The following is a 20,290-nucleotide window of genomic DNA, read 5'->3' on the forward strand; positions in this document are numbered from 1 at the left end:
TCAAAAGAGTGGATTTTCAATGTGTTGTTGTGCTTTGTAATTCTCAGGTAGCATTATTAATATATCCATGCAAACTCAAATGCAATGTTCTTTAGAGGCTCCAAAAAGCTTTCACGCGGTTACGGCTGAATGTCTTCACGCTCCGTAGACAAATCCATCATTTGTCTCAGCAACTCTTTGACAATAACAATGTTTACCCCATCATTTTTCTCTCCACTTCTTTGTCTGTTTCTCTCAGTATGGAAAGGTTCTGCGATACAGCGACCCATCTGTGATCTTTGTCTTCCTCCTGGTCTTCTGCGTGGCCACTGTCATGCAGTGCTTTTTCATCAGTGTGTTTTTCTCTCGGGCGAATCTGGCAGCCGCCTGTGGGGGCCTCATCTACTTCCTGCTCTACCTGCCTCATGTGCTTTGCTATGCCTGGAGGGACGTCATGGGCTTCGGTGCCAAGATCGCCACGGTGAGATTCATTCAACACACCTCTGTAGCCAGCAACCCAAAGGACTCGTGTCCTAATACATCTAATCATCAGATGCTGAAAGTACATTCAAATGTGTGCTTTATTGTGTTGAATGTGTGCTTGTAGTGTACTTTGAATCTTAAAAAGTGCATTCTTAAAAAACAATGTTAATGAAATGAAAAGCCACTTAAGTGACTTAAAGAGAGACACTTTCATTACTGTTTCTAAACACACTTAAGTACACTTTTAAAAAGTGACCTTTGTAATAATGTCAAATGAAAACTTTTACTTTGAAGAACATTTTAAATCATTGTTTTAATAATATTTTGCCATGCTTTAAAGGAGTACACTTATTTTGATGTGTTGACATTTGACAAAAAATTATTTAAATGTACTAATATGCAATTTCATCATTGCAAATATTTAAGTACACTTTATTTGTATATCAAAGACAATGCAAGTAAAATATGAAATTACAATAAAATGAAATGAAATTACTAGTGCTGGGCAAGTTTTTGTGTACATAATATATGTGTGTATACTGAGTATATTATGCATATATAAATACACACACAGGCATGTTTATATTTAAGAAAAATATATTAATATATCTTAAATATATTTATATATAATATAAATTATATGAATATAAATATATACATGTAAATATTTTCAAAATATATACTGTATGTTTGTGTCTTTATATATACATAATAAATATACACAGTACACACATATATTATATAAACAAAAACTTTTATTTTGGATGCAATTAATTGTTGCCCAACACTAGAAATGACATATAAAGATGTTCTTAAGTCCTACCTAAGTGGGTCAAAATTGCTCTAAAGTTGCATTTAATGTAAATTTAAACTATAATGCATTTTCATTTAATTGCATTTAACATTAAATTAAGTGTCCGGAAACACTACATTCAGTTAACACTTATAAATATATGTATTTTAAAGTACATTACATGTAATAAGTACTATTTTTAAAAAAAAAAAAAAACAGCAACAAAAATTGCAACTTCATCAAAATTAACACTGCAGTACATGCAGAAGTACTTTAACCACATTTCAAAGACACCAGTAATAATAGTAATTATGAAATTACATATAGACCTGGTTTCACAGGCTTAGACTAAGCCAGGATGAGGCCATAGTTAAATTATGCCATTTAAGTAATTTTTATAAATGTGCTTAGGAAAAAACACTACTGGTGTGCATCTTGAGACAAACCAAAGGAATTGATGTATTTTAAGATCAATCGTTGCAAGTTTCTTTCAGCTGAAACAGTTCAGACTTACATTTTAGTCTAGGACTAGGCTTAAGCCTTGTTTGTGAAACCGGGGGATAAAGATGTACTTAAGCCCTACTAAAGTTCAGCTAATTGCATATAATATTAAGTTAAACTATAATACATTTTCATTTAATAGCAATTGAAACAAAACATGACATTCAGATCGCAGTTAAGTATATTTTTAAGTATATGCTTAAGTATAACATTTCAACAATAAGCACAATTTTAAAAATGCATATGCTAATGTGTGTGTCTATAGACAAGTATAACTAAAAGTATATACAAAAAATCCTAAGATCTGCACAAGATCCTGAACCAAAAGAGAAGAAAAAATGTGTACTTCTTACTTTAGCAAGAATGTGCAGAGTTAGAAGTGAGGAGAGAATTTGACCTGTGCGTTCATGTAATGCATGACTTGCTCACACAGACTGAATGAAGTGCTCAGTTCTTCTTAAGGTACAAATCCACAGGATGAGATTCAGATCTCCTGTGGAGGAGCTCCTCCATTCATCTCCAGTGAGGATGTACATTAGTTCGAGAGAGAGCGATGGCGATGACCCACACCTGAAGAGAAGAGCGATGGATGGGCACTTTTGCCCTTTGAGAAAGAGAAAGACCAACTAAATGACTTACAGCTGCACTTCCGTCATTGTGACCAATCAGAGTGACCTTTATCTCACGCAAAGAGATTCGCTCTATTCAGCAGTGTGTGGATGTCTTCCTCTTATCTGAGTGTATGTGTGTGTGTGTGCGCGGGCGTCTTGGCATTCAGGCGCCGCTGTCTAGTCCAGATGAATGAGTCTGCAGGCCCATTAATGCTGCACCATCCCCCCCACACACACACACACATACACACACACACACTGTTTACTTTGAAATTGTGGATCGCAGTAATGCCATTGTTTTGATCTCATATTCATACCTGAGTAAAAATGCACACGGGAGGGAAAAATTTACATTTATATTAATGGCGTGGATCAGGCGTGTGTCTGACCTCTCCGTCTCCGTCCCAACAGAGCCTGCTGTCGTGTGTGGCGTTCGGATACGGCTGTGAGAATTTCTCCCGTTATGAAGAGCAGGGCATCGGCATTCAGTGGAGCAACATCCGGGTCAGTCCGCAGGAGAACGACCGCTACTCCTTTATCGTCTCCATCGTCATGATGCTGTTCGACGCGCTCATTTACTGGATACTCACCTGGTACATCGAGAACGTCTACCCGGGTACGGCAGTCTGAAAACATACAACATACATACAAAAGATTTAGAAAAAACAGAAATATTATTACAAGTAAAAATAAATGTTTTCTATCTGATTATATTTTAATATGTAATGTATTCATGATGCAAAGCTGAATTTTCAGCATCATTACTCCGATCTTCATTGTCATTTCAGAAATATTTTTATTTTATTTTATACAAGATTTTCTGTTAATAGAAATTCCAAAAGAACATAATTTATTTGCAATAAAAATATTTGGGGTCATTATTATAATTTTTTTTCTGAATCCTGAAAAATTAGATGTATCACGGTTTACACAAAAATATTGTGCAGCACAACTGTTTTCAACATTGATAATCATAAATCATCATGATAATCAGAAATGTTTCTTGAGCAGTAAATCAGTATATTAGAATGATTTCTGAAGATCATGTGACACTGAAGACTGGAGTAATGATGCTGAAAATACAGCTGTGCATCACAGAAATAAATTACATTTGAACAGATATTCACATAGAAAACAGTTATTTTAAATTGTAATAATATTTCACAGTATTACTGTTTTTACTGTATTTGTGGTGAAATAAATGCAGCCTTTCTTCAAAAACATTTTACCAACCCCTAGCTTCTGAGCAGTAGTGTGTATTAGTAAATATAGCCTGGCTCATTTTAAAGACCAGAGGCGAATCATAGATGTAATCTAGTTCAATCCATCCCTTCGCATCCGAGACACAAATTCATATGGTTTAATTCAAGATACCATCCATCTGATAATGTGATGTACTGTAATGCAGTGTTAAAGGGAACGTGTGATATAGGAGTATATTATAATATAATGATAATAGTAGAGGAGTAAAAGCTGCTGTAATAAAAAGGTGCTTCACAGATAACACTAATAACTTTTTTTTTTTTTCTGGTGTGAAAAATGTTTAAATTTTCAAGTCCTGATCATGAGAAATATTCAGTTCCATTATGAATTTGTGATTTTTGAGATCAGAAAATGGTATTAAAACCTTGACTAACATTATATGTAAATGAAGTCAAATAAACTGCCTAAATATAAATACACTAATACACTGCCTAAATACACTAAATATAAAAGTGTATAATTCAGTCAAGTCAAATGTATTTCTATAACACTTTTCTCAATATACATTGTTTCAAAGCAGCTTTACATGATACCGTGATTGATGATTGATGATCTTAATATTCCTAATATGCCTTACAGTTGCATTTAGTAGATTAGAGCTGGATGATAATATAGAGACATTTTGCAATGATACAAGTAATCAACCAGTTGAGATTTGTTATATGTGACCCTGCAGCACAAAAGCAGTCATCAGTAGCACAGGTATATTTGTAGCAATAGCCAACAATACATTGTATGGGTGAAAATTATTGATTTTTCTTTTATGCCAAAAATCATTAGGACATCAAGTAAAGATCATGTTTCATGAACATATTTTGTAAATTTCTTACCGTAAATATATCAAAACTTCATTTTTGATTAGTAACATGCATTGCTAAGAACTTCATTTTGGACAACTTTAAAGGAGATTTTCTCAATATTTAGATTTTTTTTTTGCACCCTCAGATTCCAGATTTTCAAATAGTTGTACACATCAATGGAAAGCTTATTTTTATTCAGCTTTCAGATGATGTATAAATCTCAATTTCGAAAAATTCAGACTTAAGACACAAAACCCCAGTCAAAAGTTTACATCTCCCTTTCAGAATCTGCAAAATGTTAATTATTTCACCAAAATAAGAGGGATCATACAAAATGCATGTTATTGTTTATTTAGTACTGACCTGAATAAGATATTTCACATAAAAGATGTTTACATGTAGTCCACAACAGAAAATAATAGTTGATTTTATAAAAAAAAAAAAAGAAATGACCCCATTTAAAAGTTACATTTACTTCTGTAAAACTATTACAGAAGGTTTAAATGCTCACCGATGCTCCAGAAGGAATAAAAACATGCATTAAGAGCCGGGGGGTGAAAACGTTTTGAAGATCGGGTAAATTTAACGTATTTTGTCTTCTGGGAAACATGCTCTGAAGGGCAGCACTAAATGAAAAAAAAAAAGATATTTAGGCAAAATAAGAAAAATGTACACATCCCCATTCTGTTCAAAAGTTTTCATCCCCGGCTCTTAATGCATGTTTGTTTTTTTTTCCTTCTGGAGCATCAGTGAGCATTTGAATCTTCTGTAATAGTTGCATATGAGTCCCTCAGTTGTCCTCAGTGTGAAAAGATGGATCTCAAAATCATACACTCATTGTTGGAAAGGGTGCAAATACACAAAAATGCTTGAAAACCAAAGAATTTGTGGGACCTGAAGGATTTTTCTGAAGAACAGCAGGCAGTTTAACTGTTCAGGACAAACAAGGGACTCATGAACAACTATCACTAAACAAACAACAAAAAAAACATAGCTGTGGATCGTTCAGGCAAGAACACAGTATTAAAAATCAAACTAAACTTTTGAACGGGGTCATTTTTATAAATTCAACTATCGTGGTCTATATGTAAACATCTTTTATGTGAAATATCTTATTCAGGTCAGTACTAAATAAAAAATAACATGCATTTTGTATGATCCCTCTTATTTTGGTAAAATAATTAACATTTTGCAGATTCTGAAAGGGGGATGTAAACTTTTGACCTCAACTGTGTCTCTTCACATGACTGAACTGTATTTATGCAGATAGGGCAGGACTTGCTTAAACACTTGTTTGTGTCTTCTTTAGGTCAGTATGGCATCCCAAAGCCCTGGTATTTTCCCTTCACGTCCTCGTACTGGTGCAGCACTCCAGTCGGATCTGATGCCCAACCCGACCTGATCCACGAGCTGGAGAATCAGAGCAGTACGATCACACACACACACACAGTATGCAGATCTGAACAGACAATTCCCCAGCAGCTTACTGAACATGTGTGCTGCAGGTTACCTGGAAAAGCCTCCGCCTGGTATGAAGCCTGGAGTTTGTATCAGAAACCTGGTGAAGGTCTACAAGACGGGAAATAAACTGGCTGTGGATGGACTCAGTCTGGACTTCTATCAGGATCACATCACCTCGTTTTTAGGACACAACGGAGCTGGAAAAACCACCACCATGTGGGTTTCAGACACTCTTACATGTGTTTCATACACCTTGAGTGATGGCCATAGACAAAAACAAAACACTATATGTTTGGCCCAGGCAAAGATGAGTTTATTTGGTTGAAAGTTTAAACTGTTGTTTTTGGGACTTGTGAGTCCGGTTTATGGTGCAGAGTTTTCACAATTGCTTTGAAGTCAAATGCTGTGATGATGACGTATAGTTTGCATATTATAGCATTTCTTATTGCTTGTCTACTCAGAAATGAAATCACTTGCACCGGTAATGTAGGGTTGAAAGTTTTACAGTGTCATTTGATGTTACAAGACTTGTGCTCAAGATAGAGAAAAGAGAACTGAACAAATATAGTTTTCAATATAAGGAAGTTTACTACTTTGGGATAAATATGAATAAAGTTATATGAATTAAGAATATAAGTTTTAAATAATATGATATGCACATTTTAAAGATGTACGATAATAATAATAATAAAAAGCTAGCTTATTACTATAGCCCAGAACATATTTAGACACGCGTTGAGATATACCTGAAAAATATTAGATAAAAAAACTTAAACTAAATGAACTAAAACAAACTTGTATTTATGAAATGTAGTGCAGTAAAAGGTATGACATTATGTTTTGGAATGTAGTGAAGAAAAACACTCTGATAAAGTACAGATACTTTTAAAAAGTACAGTAAAAATACTTCACTACTGTACGCCTCTGCGCACATGAAATCTCCTGTACATTAGACACTCGTGAGTTCATGGTGTTGTTTATGTTCATTTATTTGAGTAATATTGTTCTTGTTCACCAGGTCTATACTGACGGGTCTCTTCGCTCCCACCTCCGGTACGGCTTACATTAACGGCTACGACATCCGCTCCGACATGGACACCATCAGGACTCACCTGGGAATGTGTCCACAACACAACGTCCTCTTCAACGAGTAAAACCTCCTCCTGTCTTTCTCTGTAATCACAGGAAACAGATTCAGTGCTTTATTTGTGCAGGATCTGAAATACTGACGCATCTGAACTGAAAAATCTGAGAACAACAGCTAATGAAAGCCTTGAGATATGAGTAACAATTCAACAGAAACAGAGCAGTTCAGCTCGAAATGTTCTTTCAAAACAAATACTCAAACTTGAGGTAATCACGGTTCAACTCAAAAATGTTTTACATGCAAAAAAGATTTCGGAGCTGCAGGCAATGACAGTTCAGTTCAGTTCAGTGTCGTCTGGGCTTTCAGGAGTGAAGTGCAGCTCTACTAGCGAAATTAACCCTCACCTTAGTGAGTCTACAGCTCTTTTCCTTCTCTGCATTTGTGTTTCACTGATGAAATGATCTCGAGTTCAGTTTTATTCTATGACTGAGGCCTTAATCTGTCACAATTCATACAAATGCATGAGAAAAAACAGGATATGCATCACATGTGACAGAGGATATTGGCTTTCTTCACGTGAATATTTAGTTAACCCTCTATGGTACACAATATATTGCACTATGGTAATTAGAAGGGCCATCCTTAAGGTAGTCAATGATGTGCTGTTTTCAAGTCAAATGACATTTGAATGTTTCTCCAAAACGCTGTTGAAGATTGCACTGTTAATCTCATTTCTGAACATCTCTTCTCAAGGGGGATTTTTTTTCATCATCATTACTTAGTAAATTACATATTTTCATCCACAAATCAACATTGTCTAACAACTTATTGTTATTTAATAACTTTAAACTATAGTATGTGTGAGTATTGTGTATTGCATATGTTCTTATCTGTGTGTGTAAGTTAGTATTTATTTGCATATATTCATGTTTCCCGTTTGTTTCAGTCTGACCGTGGAGGAGCACATTTATTTCTACGCCCGTCTGAAGGGCCGGAGCTCTAAAGAGGTGAAGATGGAGATTGATCAGATGATTCGAGACGTGGGTCTGCCTCACAAACGCAAAGACCTCGCCAAGAACCTCTCAGGTGTGTTTGCATCAGCAGCGTTCAAGCGCTCTGCTCTCACTGACGCGCTCTTGTTGTGGAGATCTGGTAACCGTCTGCTGTCTGTGTGCAGGTGGGATGCAGAGGAAGCTGTCGGTCGCCATCGCGTTCGTGGGCGGATCCAACGTGGTGATTCTGGACGAGCCTACGGCAGGAGTCGATCCGTACGCACGCAGAGGCATCTGGGAGCTGCTGCTCAAATACAAACAAGGTATGAGAAATCAACAAATTTGGTGAAACACCGTGGCGCCATAAACAGAGGATTCAGGGACTGTTGCATTGAATCACGGCATGAAAGACACAATTAACAATCCTGCGTTTGTCTTATGAAGTCACCTAGGGAAGGACATTTAGTCTTTTTCCCAAGTTAAAAAGTTTAGAAGATCCAAAAAAACAAACAAGCAACAAAAAACAGCTTTAGTGGTGCAATGAAAACATATCAAATAATGTGTTTTTCATTAATAAAATGACAAATTATTGAATGTATTACAGTATAAAAAGTACACCAGGTTTTTAAATATTTCTGCTTTAAACTGTAGTTATATATACAGTATATATATAGAGAGAGAGAGAGAGAGAGAGAGAGAGAGAGAGAGAGATACAAACACATGCTTGTATATATTTAAGAAAATAATAATATAATTTAATAATATAAAATATAAGAATATAAATGTATATGCACTTAAATATTTTCAAAATATATACTGTATGTGTGTGTATTTTTCATCGCATTTTGAAGTTTATTAATTGCATTAGGTTGTATCTCGATTCCTGTTTTTCCAAGATGTTTGTTTTAAGTTATTTAAGACATTTTATGATTTTTTTCATGACTTTCTATTTGCACTCGGGCTCCTAAATACATTTATTTTTAGTTTCAAATGTGAGTGAAATACTCACACTGTCAAGTCCTGTCACATTGCTGAAATTTCTGTGAAATTTTGCTGGCAAACAAAGGTCCATTGTCAATAGTGTAGCGACGCATGAAGCACAACTCGCACAGAAATCTCATTCAAACTGGGAGTTGAGCCTATGAACCTGAATGTTTTGTTGGCGAAATCCAATTATTTTGATTAGATTCCTATTGAAATGACTGGATTTTGCTTCAAGGTGACCTTCAAGGTCGTGGGTTCACTTCCTAGGAATGCACACTGACATTTTGACATTTAAATGACAAATTTAACAATATACAGTGGCAGGAAGAAATGCAAAGGAAAAAGATGCATTGAAGTACTTTGGATAAAATTAGATGTCAGATGTGTCAATATAAATGCAGTGCAAACAGATGAAGAAGAAACTGCATCAGGACATGATCATCTGGAATAAGAGGAATGGTAATTAACATGATTATGGATGTCAGAAAGAGATCAAAGGTGACAGTCGTTACACATCCTTGTTTTCCCCCCACTTGAATCGAGACACTGAATCTCTCTCAGTCGCATGAGCTTGGATGCCGTCATGGATCTGCTGCAGAAATGTGACAGCACTTTCCATCTCAGTCCAGAGATCATGGTGATCATTGGTGTCAAAGGTTCTGGCAGGTCAACAAAAGCAATGATCCGGTGTGTATTCTGTCCCTGCGTCTGTCAGCGGCAGCGCGATCTTTGCTGAAGGTGCTCTGTGGGATGTATGGGTTTAAAGCGCTGGAGCAGAACATCATGACTCTCTCAGCAGCTTGTCTGAGATGCCACAACTGTTTCCAGCTGTCACACCTGCTCTTATGAACGGTGACAGGGCTCTTTCCAGTTTTGAGCAATGATTTGTTTCCTACAAGCTGTAAAGGTGAGGACTTTGTGCAAGAAGATCCTCAGGCCTGCAGTCTTTGGCGTTCTTATATTGCATAAAGGAACTTAAGTATACAAAGATAACGAACCAAAGTCCATGATAAGGAAAACTAAACTGACAGTTCCTCACTAAAAAAACAGTCTTACAACATATTTTGTATGATAGCACATAAACATTACTTAGTATATATCGTTATATATATGAACATACAATATATTAGTTGTATGTTCATATAACATTTTTAAATGTTACTACTCTCAGAATGTCCAGAGAACCTTCAAAAGTAACATTTTAATAATGTTTGCAAACTGATCAAATGGAGCGTTCACTTTCTAGCTACTTTGTAACTAATTAACTGTTAATAAGACAGAGCTTTAGCTTATAAGCTATCTGTAAAGTAATGCGTAGTTGAATAAAATTATGCTTACCTTTAATGATTCAATAGCAGCTTTCAAATATGTGATCAGACTTCGTGTTGAAATGCAGAGTTTCAGTTTGCCTCACAAACTGAAAGTGATATATGATACTTATTCAATAGGCATTTTATATGTATTTGACATTGAGGAACTGATTGCAAACTGTCTCTATATTATCATCCAGCTCTAATTTGCTAAATGTGACTATAAGGCATGAAGATATTATAAGGTTATTATAGAGGATATGATATGATGCCATAAACACTAACATTATGACTTTCTGTAAAAGTCATTTGACTTGATTGATTTATTTGACATGCAGATGGACAAGAGCTGCTAACAAGTCATTTATTCATATAATGCTCTCTCTCTTGAAATGCGAACAAGTGTAAATGTCTAAAGGATGGAGTCTGTCAGATAGATGCATTTCAGTCAATCTGCTATTTTACTGATGGTATTTTGTTCTTCATTTTATCATGCACTGGACTTTCTGCTATTGCTATAGCACTATTCTGTAGTATTTCTTCTGTCAGATGGCTGTTTATTTGATTTGTATCTTTGTTCTGTTGTGTTTTGTTTTGTTTTGTCTTGTTGTTTGTAATTAGTTTCTTATTTTGCTTACTAGAGAAGCTGAGATGTCAGTGTAAAACTCTCTCACAGTGCAAGCTTGTTAAACCAGTTATAAAAATATTACACGTTCAATTTATAATTATTGTCAATACTAATAAGTCCTGCAGTCCTCCGGGGACTGAAGTCGCATATTCAGCCCATTTCAGCTGGATCGTGCGTGTAATTAGAGAGCAGCTGATGATTATTTGATAACTGCAGCCGATTATTGTCTGATTAATAATTTAGGAAAATGAAATGATGGGTACTAGTGCAGTTAATTGGGCTGAGAGTGGCCTTTTGTCTCACACACACACACACACACACAGACACACACTCATACACAAATTGAGTAAGGAGTTTTTGGCATTTGCTGTGTGATTTAAAGTGTTTACTTCCACAGGTGGTAAATAGTAGACTAACATGACGAAGATATTTTCTTTGAAAGAAGTCTCTTCTGCTCACCAAAGAAGCATTCATTTAATTTGAAGTTATGAAACAGCCTGTACTTACAGTTTGTAATTATGTAGATGTAATGGACAGCTACTGTTACACTTATGAAACAGACCGAGTCTGTTACACAGCTACTAGTACACTTAAGTACAATCTTGATACACTTTATTTTAAGTAGCTTATGCTTGTGTAATATTCTGTCATTTGTATAAAGTCTGCAACACATATGTAACAATCTTTTGGTTACATAAGTAGCTGTGTAACAGACTCGGTCTGTTTCATGATTCAGTTTTTTTGGTCAGTTTGTGTAAATTGTGCTGTTTTGGTCTTGTTTGATGGATGACTTTTCCATAATATAAAGCAACACAAATCAAAGCAGTCATATTTCTTCTTCTCTCTTTCTAACTATTCATCTCTCCGTGGCTCTCCAGTGCTGTTTTATTGTCTGGAGCTGAATGTCACTCTGAATGAGTTTCCTGAAACACATCCATCTGACTGAACGCTGTGATGTGTGTGTTTGTGCCTGTAAAACCATTTCATTCATTCATTCATTTTATTTAAATGACTTCATTATTCAGATAACTTCACATACAGGGCTTTCATTTACTTAATTTGCACTTAAAGGTGTGGAAAGTCATAAACTCATGGCATTAAATGTTGCATGCACTGGAACAAAATGAATTCCTTCCTCAGTATTTTTTAGTCTTGTTTTCCAGTACAAACATCTAAACATCCTTAAGTCAAGATACATTTACTTGAGATGAAAATTGAACATATAAAGTCTTGTTTTTTGAGAATTGGCCAAAATGAAGTGAGTTAATGTTTTAAAGGAGAATAAATATCTGTCTATGCGGGATGAAAACTTGTTTTTCCATTGAAATAATCACTTCATTTTGGCCACTTTCTCATGAAACAAGACTTATTTCATTTTGCTTCTCAGATGTGTTGATTTAATAATCTTTACATATTTGCATTGGAAAACAAGACAAATCTTTTTTTGCAGTATGATCAGAAGGTAAATTCCATATTTTAGTAGAGCAGAGATATCCAAGCTCTTTTTGTAAAATTAATTATCAGTAATGGAGATGTTGGACCTGTTGTGTGTTCAGATTTTAAAGCATTGCTAATGTGAGACATTTACATTTAGACACCATATTGATGTATTGTGTTCCATTCTATTTATTCTTTACTTGTTTTGCACAAACCCTGTAGGCTATATGCAACTCTCCAACAAAACGTTTTCCATGTCAAAGCTTTGAGTTTGTATAGTCGCTGTGTCCAGATCGCTGCTTTACAGCATCCAACATCAGCATCTCTCAATATAAACGCGAGTTTCTCTGCCAGGTTTGACGTCTGTCTTTGGGAAGCGCAGATGCATGATATTTCATGATATTTCTGCTCTCGGCAAGTCAAAGGACAGACGCCTTGAACTCCCACCGCCTCGTCACACAGGCAGAGCAGAAATAATGCCGGCGCTGAGCCCCCGCGGGTGTCTGGCTTCAGCGGGAGCTCCGGTGAATACAAAACACGGGAAACTTTTCTAAAGTGCCTATATATAGAGCGTGCTGTTTTCCAGTGCACCTGCGCTTCAAACGCGCCCCATCCCATTCAGATGAGCTTCAGAAATGCACGCTCAGTGCTGAACTTTAATGGTTTTTCCCGTGCCCACGAGCGCTGAACGTGTCTTCGTTTGATGTCTGTGTCTCTTCCAGGTCGTACCATCATTCTGTCGACACATCACATGGATGAAGCGGATATTCTGGGCGATCGTATCGCCATCATCTCGCACGGCCGAGTCTGCTGCTGCGGCTCCTCGCTCTTCCTCAAGAAAAACTACGGTAGAGGTTATTACCTGACGGTCGCGCGGGCCAATCAGGAGCGAGTCGCAGCTCAACGAGTCCCAGCGATTAAAGAGGTAAACTGGCCCTGACAGCACTCAGCGATCAGCCAGGCGTCTGTTCAGCGTGCTTTACTTGTACCCTTGGGTGAATTAGGTTGCAGTGAACAAATCAAGGTCTTCTACACACAACACACACTATAAAATAGACAATAATACCAACATTTCACTACAAAGAAAAAAATAAAATAAACTGAGAAAACTTTTGCAAAAAAAGAAACGGCAAGTAACTTTGAGTTAAATTTTGAAGCAGTAATGGTAAATAGTAAAACATACTCCAGTAATCTGTAGTATTTTTTATTTATAATTTATTTAATTATTTAAAAAAAAATACACAATACTCCAATATAATTTTTTTTAAATAATTTACATGCTACTTTAGTATTTATTATTTTTTATATTTTCAATTTTCGTTGTAATTTATAGTTAGTAATTTTGTTACTAGAATATTAGCCATTTATAAATAGTAATTAAGCACATATTAATGCTTTATTCTACATCCCTAATCCTACCCAGTACCTAAACTTAACAACTACCTTACTAACTATTAATAAGCAGCAAATTATGAGTTTATTGAGGGAAAAGTCATAGTTAATAGTGAATAAGTGTTCCCTATTTTAAAGTGTTACCATATACACATATACATATTCATTCTGTTTAATGTTCATGTATGCTATTTAATAAAATTTTTATCAGGTATTTATTTCTGAATTTTTTTTAGCTTGATTTCAATTTACTTTTTTTACATTTTAGTTAACAATAATAACACAGATAATATTTACCACAAAGGGGCTCCGATGTTTTATTAAATGCCATAAATGAAACTTTATTGAGAGCCGTTGGTTTTGAGTTATTGTGCTTCTTTTTTTTAAAATCAACTTTCAATGAAAATTGAAATGAAGATATGTTTCAGTACCACTTTTTTCAGTCCTGATTTGGCATTGATTTACCATATTAAGAAATTACAAGATATGCACAATTTTTAAACCTTAGAAGCAATTTGTTTAAAGGCACAGCTATTCCTATAGACCTATTAAAATGTTGAAAACGGCTAAACAAACTTGTCAGTCAAAACTAGTTGACTAGTTATGTCCCATCCCTACCAGCAACCGTGCGGTTAATGTTTTTAATACTGAATTCCATATTTATTTGTGTGTGTGTCTGACAGTATGATAAATTCAGCGTGGATGAAGGAATTTGCAGTGACAGCATCAGCAGTCTGGACCCGCCAGGTTCACAGCTCACACACTCTCTACTGAACACACTCACAGTGTCATTGTTCATGTGTGTAAATGTATTTGCATGCTCTTTCTGATCAGACGCAGCGGATCTGAGTCGACTGGTGCGGCGGCACGTGCCGGAGGCCGAGTTTCTGGAGGTCGTAGGTCAGGAGCTGGTGTATGTGCTGCCGTATACGGGCGCCACAAACGGCAGCTTCGCATCCCTCTTTAAAGAGCTGGATCTGGAGAAGAGCGCTCTGGGCGTCACCAGCTACGGGATATCAGATACGAGTCTGGAGGAGGTACACAAACGATGGTGACATTTACACACGTGGTCCAATTAGTTTCTGCCACTTTACACTAATGCAATCAAATTCACATTTGATTTTGATGAGCAGATGCATAGCTGCAGATATTTAGCTCCAGATCAATGCATCACACAGACTATTGATTTATCAAAACCGTTAAAGATCATATTCAATTGTGCATAACCTAATTAACATTCATGAGACACGCCTTCAGTTTCCCATCCTGCTATTTTACCATAAACACAGCAATTACATGATATTTTCCGTTCACTTCAGCAAAAGGCTGATACCAAACAAACCAGCAAACCAGTCTGTTTAGTTGAATTTATTTAGAAATTATTAAAAAATATATACCCATGTTTTAATGCTCAGTGCCACAGATACAAAAAAATATATAATTGGCATGTGTATCAAATTTCAAGTTTTCAAACAATTATTGTGCTGAGATCAATATTACAGCTTAACATTAAAATAATCTTATGCTCAACAAGGATGTATTTATTTCATTAAAAATGCAGTAAAAACAGTAAAATTTTAAACATTATTATAATATAAAATAACAGTTTTTTATGTGAATGTATGTTAAAATGTAATTTATTCTGTGATTTAAAGCTGAGTATTCAGTATCATTACTCCAGTCTTCAGTGTCACATGATCCTTCAGAAATCATTCTAATATACTGATTATTATCAATGTTGAATATGTGGAAATTATGATTCAGAAATTCAATTTTCTGAATTCTAAAAGTTAAAAAATAAATGTATTTATTAAGAATTTATTTACTGTCACATTTGATCAATTTCATGCATCCTTGGTGAAAGTATTTAAAAAAAGTAAATGAATCCTTACTGACCTTTTTTGTAGTGAAATTTCCAGATGAAGCTGTGGAGTAACATCATTTCCTGGTGTTTAATTTCACAGATCTTTCTGAAGGTAGCTGAAGACACAGGTGTTGATGTGGAATCCCATGGTAACATCATCTATATTAATATTCATTTAATTTTACACTTTAATATACAGTATCACCATCTCCAACAAGTTTATACAAGATACTCGAAAAACTTTGACAAGTTATTGATATGAAATTTAAACATCATTGTACATCATTTTAAAAGGATTATATCTTTCTTTAATAATAGTAATAATACTTTTTAATATAGTTTATACCAGGGGTGGGGAACATTGATCCTGGAGGGCCACTCTCCTGCAGAGTTTAGCTCCAACCCTGAAAAACCCTGGAAAAAAAACCTAACTGCATCCTGAAGACCTTGATTAGCTGGATCAGGTGTGTTTGATTAGGGTTAGAGCTAAACTCTGCAGGACACCGGCCCTCCAGGACCAACGTTCCCCACCCCTGGTTTATGCAATACTTTATTGTTTCTGTTTTTACCAGTCATATTTTAGGCCATTTTAGGGTTCCTCTCTTTAGCTTATGCTGCATCTATGTAAATGTCCTTTCCACATTAAATAAGCACCAGTTATATTAGCCACCAATCCTTCAGAAACAGGCACTTTGTAAAGATGTACTACATGTTGACCGTTTCATGATACAACTGCACTGAAATGTGCCACTCAAGGTGTTAAAATCAGACTGAAATGATCAGGGATCTTTTTAAAAATAAGCCTGAACCTCTCGTTTCTAACAATGGGATTCTTTAGAAGGATATCCGGTCTATTTAAGGGCCTTGTGGTTCTCAGATAAGAACGGGCCGCTCAAATAAGAGCTGAGATGAAGTGTTGCAATTGTACTCTCCTGTCTTACTCCAGTCTCACCTCAGAGTGTGTGTGATTGTGTGTATACGTGTGTTAATGCTACCGCAGATAAGAACAGGTCAGATGAATAAGCTGAAAGTATCACAGTTCTCCAGAATAACCTCTGCTGTGTGTGTGTGTGTGTGTGTGTGTGTTAATGTCTCACAGATAAGAAAGGAACTCTTCAACAAAAGCGCAGAAGCAGCTCAAGGATATCAGGAATACAGACTATCAGCTCAGCACTGGAATGCAAAGATGCAAAAGCTGTGAAAAATGGTGCGCTCAAATGTAAACTGACAATATATCCACTACATGCTTATATGTGTATGGAAATAAACACACTGGCTCATTCTTTTACAAATCTTTCGAAAAATTTAGTTGATACTGAGAAAATAATGGCTTTGTATCACATCACTGCTCTGTATTACCCCCCCCCCCCTGTTTTGAAACAGATTCAAAGGTTAAATTCACGAGACGTGTGGAGGGTAAGTCAGAGTTCTTCCAGAGTTTCCATCTCTAAACATTTAATAGTAGGCTAGCTGTAAGAGTGAGCTAAGTGAAGTGATAAGGTTGGTTTAATAATTATGGTTACTGTAAGCTGTAATAGTGAGGTGGCTGTAAAAGTGAGTCATCTGTAACTACTGTTGCACATTTCAGCTGTGATATGGTTGTACTGTGGTAATCTAGCTTCAGACTAATGGCGTTGTTACAGCATTTTCCCAATAGTAACACCATAATGTGTTGAAGTAAATATCCAGCATTCAACCTGAACTTGAATGTCGATAATACAAGTAATACAAATAATGTATGCACCATTGGCGTCTATGATTTAAGACCAATGCAATTTAAAATAGCACATATGGAATATAAATAAGTAGCCTAATGGACAATTTAAGTCAAGCACATGAAAACCTGGCATGATGTTTCAGTGGATTTTAGCAGAAACTTGGATGTGTTTAGAGTGTGCTCACATTTGTTTTTGCAGACATATCCAAACACTTTTGGTGGTACTTCGATACTACTTCTTATCATGAATCAAATCATACCATGAGACATAACTAAAGTATTATAGATACCTTAGAAGTAACAGTGAGGTGGCTGTAATAGCTGAGTCAGCTGAAATAGTTAAGGCAGCTGTAATAATTAGGTACTATAAAACTGCAGTAACAAAAATAATTGAGGCATCTTTTATAGTTGAGTCAACTGAACTGGTTAAGGTAGGTGTAACAGTGAATCATCTGTAACAGTGAGCTAGCTGTAACAGTGTGGTGCCTAAAGTATTTGAGGCAATAGTAATAGTTCAGTTAGCTGTAATAGTTAAGGTAGCTGTAATAATTAGGTACTATAAAACTGTAGTAACAAAAATAATTGAGGCATCTTTTATAGTTGAGTCAACTGAACTGGTTAAGGTAGGTGTAACAGTGAATCAACTGTAACAGGAAGGAAGCTGTACCAGTGAAGGAGTTGAAGGAATAGCTGTAACAGTGAGGAGGCTGTTACAGTGAGGCAGCTGTAACAGTGAGGTGGCTGTAACAGTGAGGTGGCTGTTACAGTGAGGCGGCTGTAACAGTGAGGAGGCTGTTACAGTGAGGAGGCTGTAACAGTGAGGAGGCTGTAACAGTGAGGAGGCTGTAACAGTGAGGCGGCTGTAACAGTGAGGCACCTGTAACAGTGAGGCAGCTGTAACCGTCAGGAGGCTGTAACAGTGAGGCACCTGTAACAGTGAGGCGGCTGTAACAGTGAGGAGGCTGTTACAGTGAGGCAGCTGTAACAGTGAGGAGGCTGTTACAGTGAGGAGGCTGTAACAGTGAGGCGGCTGTAACAGTGAGGAGCCTGTAACAGTGAGGCGGCTGTAACAGTGAGGAGGCTGTAACAGTGAGGCGCCTGTAACAGTGAGGCAGCTGTAACAGTGAGGAGGCTGTAACAGTGAGGAGGCTGTATCAGTGAGGCGGCTGTAACAGTGAGGAGGCTGTAACAGTGAGGCGGCTGTAACTTTTGAGATAGCTGTAACAGTGAGGCAGCTGTACATTTTGAGGTAGCTCTAACTTTTGCGGTAGCTGTAACAGTAAGGTAGCTGTAACTTTTGAGATAGCTGTAACAGTGAGGTGGCTGTAATAGTTGAGGTGGATATAACACTTATATGCTGTAACAGTGAGGCAGATTCAGTACTAATTCAGTAGTAATTAGGCACTGTGTGAGACTGTTGTTTATGTTACAGACACCCAGCGGCCCATGTGTGCGAATGGCAAAGGGTCGTACGTCATCACGGGTTGGTCACTGATCAAACAGCAGTTTTTAGCTCTTTTTATCAAACGTTTCCACCATGCCCGCAGAAGCCGGAGGGGAATCATCGCTCAGGTAAAACCATCAGACATAACCTGTAAAGACCCTCTTTCACCCGTTTTCCTTCTTCAAGTCAATCTCTCTCCATTTTACATTCTGTAGCTGTGTGAATTTAATCGGTTTTGACAGGTCTCAGCGTGAATCCAAGCACAACTGTTTTGCACCAAATGCACTGGCCCATCAAAAACAAAAGCACTTGTCTCTGAGCTCATTTAGTAAAGTATGAGCTCATATCAGTTCAGTGAGTTTGGGCTCAAATTTGTTGAATATTTCCTACAATCCCTTCAGTTGTTAAACACACTTATAGCTAGAGATTGAATAAGTGTACACAAGTAATTGCATGCAATGGACACCAAAATAAAATGAAATTAATCAAATATTCCAGCTGCAAATTCTATCTGTTACTGCAGGGTTTCTGAAAGCTGTACAGTATGTAATTGCAGGTCGTGTAATGTTCTCGGCTCTTGGTCAAATAATCTCCATCACTGTGCATATTTTTCATTTTTCTGCACTGGCTGACGCTCGTCACCCTGGTTCTCTCAGGGGAAGATGTTCCATTGTTTTCTTCTTCATTATTCCCCATGCGTTCTCCGTCTCTGGCACATTTAAATTTTCCTCAGTGTAAACAGAGAGTGTTTGAATTGGGTGTTTGAATTAATTGGACAATCATGGAGTGTAATTAATCGGCTGGAGTGAAGCCATGTCGTCGACTCCTATGCAGCCTGTCTCCCCCTCGCAGGTTTTGTGTGCACTGGTTTTGCTCCGTCTGTCAGCGGAGGGATGGAATGAAAGGAGAACATTTGGAGAGATAGCAGAGTGGAAGAATAGAGAGAAATTAATTATGCTGGGAATGAAGGGTGACAGTGCCAGTTTTTGAAAGTGTTTAATCGAACCCTTTTACACATTTAACTAAGCCAACACAAGCACATGACACTCGTCTGCCAGAGAAAGAAAGAGAGAGAGAGGGAAGAGAGGGGCAAAGTGCTAAAAACTTGAGCCACTTTGACATGTGGTGTTTCAGCATACAAACTTGCATCTTATTCACTAATCAGCCGCAACCCATGTGCTTAAACAACACTTTGGCTTAAACATTCAATAGGTGCATCTCAATGAATTAAAATTTTAAACCTGTTTTAGATTATTACTGATACACAGTTAAACTGTTTGTTTGTGTGTGTGTGTGTGTATCAGGTTGTAATGCCGGCGTTCTTCGTGTGTTTGGCTCTCATCTTCTCACTGATTGTTCCTCCGTTTGTTGAATATCCCAATCTGGAGCTTCAGCCCTGGATGAATGGAGCTCCACAGAATACCTTCTACAGGTACACACATACACCCTAACTTGGTTAAATGTGGCACCATATTATGTATATATGTATACATTTATTTAGGAGTCAATAACGAAATTTTAACCAAATTGGTAAAACTTTAAAA

At 36.7% G+C, this 20,290-nt stretch overlaps 1 protein-coding gene across 1 annotated transcript in view; it reads left to right on the forward strand.

Annotated features, from left to right (window-relative positions):
* The window catches only part of LOC306881704 (phospholipid-transporting ATPase ABCA1-like), a gene marked incomplete at its 5' end in the record, with an annotated part of 140,791 nt that overhangs the window by 75,315 nt on the left and 45,186 nt on the right, over positions 1-20,290 (forward strand). The window contains 13 exons of the mRNA XM_079435923.1: positions 239-460; positions 2,779-2,983; positions 5,740-5,856; positions 5,936-6,107; positions 6,910-7,041; positions 7,925-8,064; positions 8,156-8,293; positions 13,052-13,254; positions 14,405-14,468; positions 14,556-14,758; positions 15,686-15,734; positions 18,735-18,874; positions 20,051-20,178. Of these exons, the coding sequence (XP_079292049.1) occupies positions 239-460; positions 2,779-2,983; positions 5,740-5,856; positions 5,936-6,107; positions 6,910-7,041; positions 7,925-8,064; positions 8,156-8,293; positions 13,052-13,254; positions 14,405-14,468; positions 14,556-14,758; positions 15,686-15,734; positions 18,735-18,874; positions 20,051-20,178 (1,913 nt within the window). The remainder of the gene's footprint in view (positions 1-238; positions 461-2,778; positions 2,984-5,739; positions 5,857-5,935; positions 6,108-6,909; positions 7,042-7,924; positions 8,065-8,155; positions 8,294-13,051; positions 13,255-14,404; positions 14,469-14,555; positions 14,759-15,685; positions 15,735-18,734; positions 18,875-20,050; positions 20,179-20,290) is intronic.

The sequence above is a fragment of the Barbus barbus genome, assembly GCF_936440315.1.
Source record: "Barbus barbus genome assembly, chromosome: 2".
In the NCBI taxonomy this organism is placed as follows: Eukaryota; Metazoa; Chordata; class Actinopteri; order Cypriniformes; family Cyprinidae; genus Barbus; species Barbus barbus.